Below are 6,255 nucleotides of genomic sequence, written 5' to 3'. Positions count from 1 at the left end.
ACACACACACATATATATATATATATATATATATATATATATATATATATATGAAGCACTAATTTAAATGATAAGTAATAGAATAAAAATAATTCAAATGCATATACTTGAAATAAATTTCAACAAAAGAAACACACTTTGTGTACTATCAATAGTAATAAAGCAATGTTGGTTCAAATTCACTAGTAAAGATCTCTACAAAACCAAATGTACTCATATTTAGTGTCAACAAAAATAAACATCTTGTTCAAAAGGTCTTCACCATTCACTTTAATGATTCAAATTGATTTGTGGCCACCATTTCCAATTGCATCACCCGTATTTTCCTACACATTCAAAATAAAATTAAAAATTAGGAAGAAACACAGACACACACACACACACACACACACATATATATATATATATATATATATATATATATATATATATATATATATATATGCACTCAAAGTTTCCTATCACACACTTATAGAAAGCATGATTTTGTAAGTTACTTAAGATTGAGGTAGTTTTTAGAATTGTAAAATATAAATACATTTTCAATACTCGGGCATGAGTTGAGCCAGAAGAATGTTGTGGATTTTTGCCTCTCATAGCTCGTGCACTACTTGCATCAACCGGTGAAGGAATATTAGATCCAACACACCCTTGTATATCATGAAAATCTAGTCCAGGGTTGTTTTTCACCAATTGACTAAAAAAACATCGCATTTCTTCCCTCATCATTTCCTTCATTTCTTCCTTCAGAGAAGTTATTTCGTTGGCATGCTTTTGTTTAAGCTTGGTGATTTCTTCATCTTTTTTCAGAGAGCTTGTCGTCACCGATCTACCATAGCATCTAACCCGACCAGGCTGCTCCTTTCCAAATACAGCCATAAATGCATCATCTGCTGTTTCTCCAGAACTTTGACGATTCTGAAGTTCAGACTGTCAAAAAAATATTATTACACATCACTTACAATTCAAGAAGCATCGAACACTAAAATAAGTTTTAACAAGTCAAGTCAGATTAAATAAAAGTTTAACATACCTCAAAATTTAGCCAAGAATGTCAATAGATTTTTCAGTGACAATGATCATAACCATTTTAATATGAAGTTTCAAATAAACAGAACTGTTTTTTTCCCCAAGTACCCACATTATTCTGTTGCCAAACTTCTTCATATTATCATTTTTTTCTCTACAAACCGGTGGATAAATTTACACCTTGCGACAACCACAACTGAATTCACCACAGCATATTTGCAAAAACTTCCTTTATAGGCTCTAAAAATTATTTTATAATCACAAGGACAAGGGAATTTCTTATCCCCTCAAGCCTCCAAAAATCAAGAATAAAGCAACTGATGGAATAACAAGTATCCAGAAGAGAAACATTAGCCCCATAGCTGGAAGAACCTTTCACCAAATGAAAAGTTCCATAAAAGTCAACAAAGAAAAAAATAGTTGTATCCTGCATTTATAACCAAGATTTTTTTTTGAACCATCTGAACACTTCCCCGGTTACCATCAACCATATCTGAACGTAACCCTCTGGCTATCTTTCAGGTCCAACTACTTTCTTTTGAATGCCTTGAAGAAGCAAGAAGAGTGAATGCAGCCCAGAAAAGAGAAGAAAGCCTAAGGAAAACAGCTGCTGAAGCAAAGAAGAGATTGAGGTGGCTACTGATTTCTTTTCTGACTCTAAGGTGATTGGCGAAGGGGGCTATGGGAAAGTTTACAAAGGCAACCTTGATCATACCCTTGTTTGCATCAAAATTCTTCATCCTGATGCATCACAAAAGAAAGAGGAATTTCTAAGATGCACAGCCCTCTCTCCAGCTTCAAGCTGTGGGAGAGACGATTAAAAACATCAATTCAACATCAACATATGCAGCGCTATCATGAACATGCTGTTGGGGAAAAATACAGTGGTGATTTGCGTCTATTTTTGAAGGAGAAGAGGGCTTTGAAAGAAGGTGATGGATGGGTTAGAGAGCATATTAATCCTATAGCTGTTACACAGGCTTCAAAATCACATCAGGGGGATCATGAGTATGCTGAAAATCCGTTTAAGACATCACATGTAGCAGCTGTCACTAGTACTGCTATAGTTCCTGTTGAAACAGCTTTTGCTAGATTTTCACAGGATGTAGCTATTGCTTGGCAGAGTAACTCATGTCCTGTCGCTATGGACAATGTTGTGCTTATGAGGAATAATCAGAAGAAGTCGGAGGCTGTGTAAAATCTTGAGAAATCTAAAGTCGAGGTGCAGCGACAAGTGGAGGTTAACGAGCAGGCTGGTGTTGCTACAGGTCCAAGTGCTGGACAAAAAGGACAGGGGCAAACTAATGTACAACAGTTTGCACATGAGAAGGCAAAAGCTGGTGCGACAGATGGTGATCGACCTACTGTTAGATTCGGTAAAACAACTGAAAAATCAACAGGTGTGGAAGCTAAAGATGCTACTCAGCTAATTGCTAATCAATCTACTGCTGGTGCACAATAGCTCTTTTGAAGGATGGAAGCGAGCAAGTTGTGCAAAAGGAAGATTCACAAGAAGCCGCTGAACCTAAAAGTGACAAGGAGGATCGTGAGATTGCTTTGCAAGCTGAAAATTTCAGCAGTCGGGGAAACTGCTGGATAAGTTACTGGATCAAAGGATGTTAAATCTAAAGATAATGGAATAGCAAGGAAATCAACTGGGAAAGACTGGACAATGGTGGTTCGAGCTTCTACTAGACTGGACAAGTATCTGCTCCAAATGACTACTTCTGAAACAAATAATATCATCTACTTCTGAATATTTATTTTCTTTCCACATTTATGACTCACAGATACAGAATGGAGAATTCTGTGCAGGCAACATCATATTAAAAATCTTGTGCAGGTATAATCATATTATTTGAGAAGGGTTGACAAATATCTAACATCTTGTACAAATTTCCATATTAAAGAAACACATTCAGTTAAAGAGAGCAAATACAATAACAAGACTTAACTTGCAGCATGACTTACTATTGCAACTTGAGTATCCGTATGAACTTCCTTCCCTTTCTTTGTACGAGTTGTAATAAACATTTCAGACTTTGATGGTTCCTCATTATTCTCTTTGGTTGCGCGCTACAAATTACATCAAAGAAGATATAAAAAAATATCACTGTGTTCCAACAAAGTACAAAAAGAAATGAAAGTCAGATTACAAAGTGTCGACTAAATATTACCAATGCCACACGCACTATTGCAAAATTAATAGGTCCCATTCGGTGCGTCCACATTTGTTTTTTCCTATTTTCAGAATTTAATTGGCACATAGCCTAACAACAAAAAAAGAATATTAATTAATAAATCAAAAAGGAAACAATATATCTGTTGCTAACAATATAATTTGAACGTGGCCTTTATTGCTTCTGTTTTTTCACTAATATTAGTAGCAATAGTTGAAGGCAGAATCCCAGGTGTTTATAGTGGTGGAGCGTGGCAGAGTGCTACAATCGACCAATCACATTTCGGATAAAGCATACACAAGAAAGAAGATTCTTGAAATGGTAGCAGACGATTTTCTATCTACGTCAACTAATGCATTTTCAAGTACCTTTAAACTATTAGTAAAGTTATATTCTTGTAGGTGCCCAAGACAATGCAATGTAATAGCCAGTTCCAACTGCATATGTTCATATGAGATCTCTCAAGTTACTCAATCGTTTAAAAAGAATAGTGTAACTCTTGGATTTTTATATTCTTGATGGTATAGAGGGTGTTGTATTTTTTGACTTTATACTCCTCTTAACAGCTTGATCGGCTGTCAATTTTTCTTGATCTTCCTTTGCCGGGTGGCCATCAAATTCTTAATTTTCCACCATCCTTTATTGCTACTGGTGCATTAATCTATACAGCTCAGTGCATACTTTATGGTGTTAGACAATGTATTAAGGCTTTCAAGTTGCATACAAAATGCTCAAAGTATCAACCTCTATGAGTGTACTAACTCTATATCGTATGAAGACTGTAATTAATTTCTCAAGCTTGCTCTAATATTGACAGCTCTACTAAAACTATAGTAGGTAGCTCACAATAGGTAGAGAATGTAGAAATGTAGAAATGCCATTTGTAATATACTGCAACAATAGGTAGAAAATGTAGAAATGCACGGTTTGATCTTACTTGGACATCTTCGTCATCCCAATACTCAATCAATTGACAGAATTGAACTTCGGGTATCTCAATGGGACGATTTTGTAGCATTTCGTCAATAGTAGCATTTTTATCAAAATATTTCTTCTTAATATTTTTCTTGTGTCGCTTCCAAGCATCACGAAGACCAGTCATTACCCACTTCTCTCTTTCAGCTGGAATTAAGAACTTGGACTGCAAAACAACATACAAACATGTACACACACACACACACACACACACACATATATATATATATATATATATATATATATATATATATATATATATATATATCTTTTCTTAGTAGGAAAAATACAAAAAATATATAATTGAAAAATTAGTTATACTTACATTGACATATTCCCACATTCGTTGCTTAATATCCTTTAACACAGCATGCCACCTAGTATGCACCAAGGGGATAAATCTTGGATTCCTTGCAATTGTTCCTAAAAAGTTGGTCAAATCAGACACTCTCTTGTCAGTTGGTCCAACTGCTTGTCCTTTATCAAATGTCACCTCCTCTCTTTCTTCAAAACTTCTTGCATGAATATTCTTACATGTTGTTTGCCTCGAACTCTTTTCTTCTCTGATGTCCCTAGATTGATATAACAAGCAAGACATAAGAAGAAAAAAATCAAAATATGTAGAATAGTTATAAGGTTTAAGACATACCACCTGTAGCACCATCGATGTTCATGTCCTCATCTCCATTAAATTCATCGTCACCAACTTCATCTTGTGTAGCAAAATTATCCAATTCTATTTCACGCTCATCAATAATAGGAGAGGACATAAATCTGACTTCATTTTCTGGGTGATTATCAGGATGTTTTTCACCACCGACTTGTATCCCATATTTTTTTAGAAATTGATTAACACTCGTTGACGGTAGGACTAAGTTTGTCTTTACCACTTTGCAATTTTGTAGCTCCTGAATATCAAGTTGTTTCTCTCCTTCACCTTGTGTTCTTCTAAGCATATGTAAAGTGTTAGGATCTACCTTTGCAGATGATTGGATCATGGATGTGGGCACAGGTAATTTACTCATTCCTTGCTTTTGATGGGCTCCTCCAATTGAATTGACCTTTGTTTAATTTGTCCTTTACTTGCAATACTATGTGAAGTGTTCAGATCTTCCCTTGAAGACGATTGGATTAATTCGTACACCGGTAATCTATTCCTTCCTAACTTTTGAACTAACACATCGGATTGAGTTAACTTCTATCTACTTTGTCCTTCTAATGTTGCAGGCATACAATTCTTCCTTTTAACTCCAAGTAATACATGCTCTTTAGCAGCTTTATCGTTACGATCACTTGCAAGCTTTTCTCTCTTAATCTGAAATTTTTCGGCTAGTTCAGCACTTGATCGGTATTGGAAATCGAAACCTATATTCTTCATTGGACTTTGATCTTTGTTTGGATTCGGAACTTTTCTCTTAAGAGCTGCCGCTTGATTCATCCTACATACAAAAAGAATTAAATTACTTTAGCCTAACAACTAGTAAGAATATATAACAGTATGTGAGAAAGTAAATATTTAAGAAATAAGACACATAACAACCCCTAGTCTACATTTGTTTTATCGACCCTTTGTGGAGGATCAACAAATTTTTGAACATAGGATCAGAAGCTATAATTGATCAGAGTATTAGAAAAGACCTTGAGAACCAATGTCAGTAGCAGCACCAGTTCCTGCCTCCTCCCTATGTCTTTGTATAACCATACAATTCCCAACTCTTACCACCAGAAGATACTTTTTATGTGTTTGGTTTCCGATGCATATAAATTTTTCATAATTTCTTTCACCTGTTACACCTAAAAGAAACTTCTCATGTCATCATTCCCATTAGAGGTACACCACACATGCTTCCTAAATTTAAAAGTTTGAAAGGTTAAGGGCAACCCGAACTGCTTCTCAAGAGGCCAACTAATTTATACAAAGTTTCCTGGCCAGTATGCCCTAATACATCCCTCCAAAGTGGTGAAGAGACTCTATGCAGTAAATGGAGAAACAGCTTATTTAAAAGACTGGCACTCAATCAAACCTCTTTGGAGTTGTTCTCCCAAATATGAGAGGACAGTTAGGTCTAAA

At 35.4% G+C, this 6,255-nt stretch overlaps 1 protein-coding gene across 1 annotated transcript; it reads right to left on the bottom strand.

The window, feature by feature from the left end:
- Window positions 1-2,535: 2,535 nt before the first annotated feature.
- Window positions 2,536-5,209, bottom strand: LOC109216585. The gene is made up of 7 exons (XM_019380750.1): window positions 4,834-5,209; window positions 4,678-4,756; window positions 4,510-4,561; window positions 4,147-4,350; window positions 3,207-3,299; window positions 2,985-3,105; window positions 2,536-2,654 (listed from the first exon to the last, which is right to left on the bottom strand). The coding sequence occupies exons 1-7, from the start codon at window positions 5,207-5,209 to the stop codon at window positions 2,536-2,538; spliced, it is 1,044 nt and encodes a 347-aa protein (XP_019236295.1).
- Between the last annotated feature and the right edge of the window lie 1,046 nt (window positions 5,210-6,255).

The sequence above is a fragment of the Nicotiana attenuata genome, unplaced genomic scaffold (genome assembly GCF_001879085.1).
Source record: "Nicotiana attenuata strain UT unplaced genomic scaffold, NIATTr2, whole genome shotgun sequence".
NCBI classification, from domain to species: Eukaryota; Viridiplantae; Streptophyta; class Magnoliopsida; order Solanales; family Solanaceae; genus Nicotiana; species Nicotiana attenuata.
This window is presented reverse-complemented; position numbering and strand designations above follow the sequence as displayed.

Coding starts and splice junctions, on each gene's coding strand:
- LOC109216585 (XM_019380750.1), bottom strand. CDS start 5,209: ATGAGTAAATTACCTGTGCCCACATCCATGATCCAATCATCTGCAAAG. Junction 4,757..4,833: donor CATCGATGGTGCTACAGGTG/GTATGTCTTAAA, acceptor ATATCAATCTAG/GGACATCAGAGAAGAAAAGA. Junction 2,655..2,984: donor AATAGTAAGTCATGCTGCAA/GTTAAGTCTTGT, acceptor CATTATCTTTAG/ATTTAACATCCTTTGATCCA.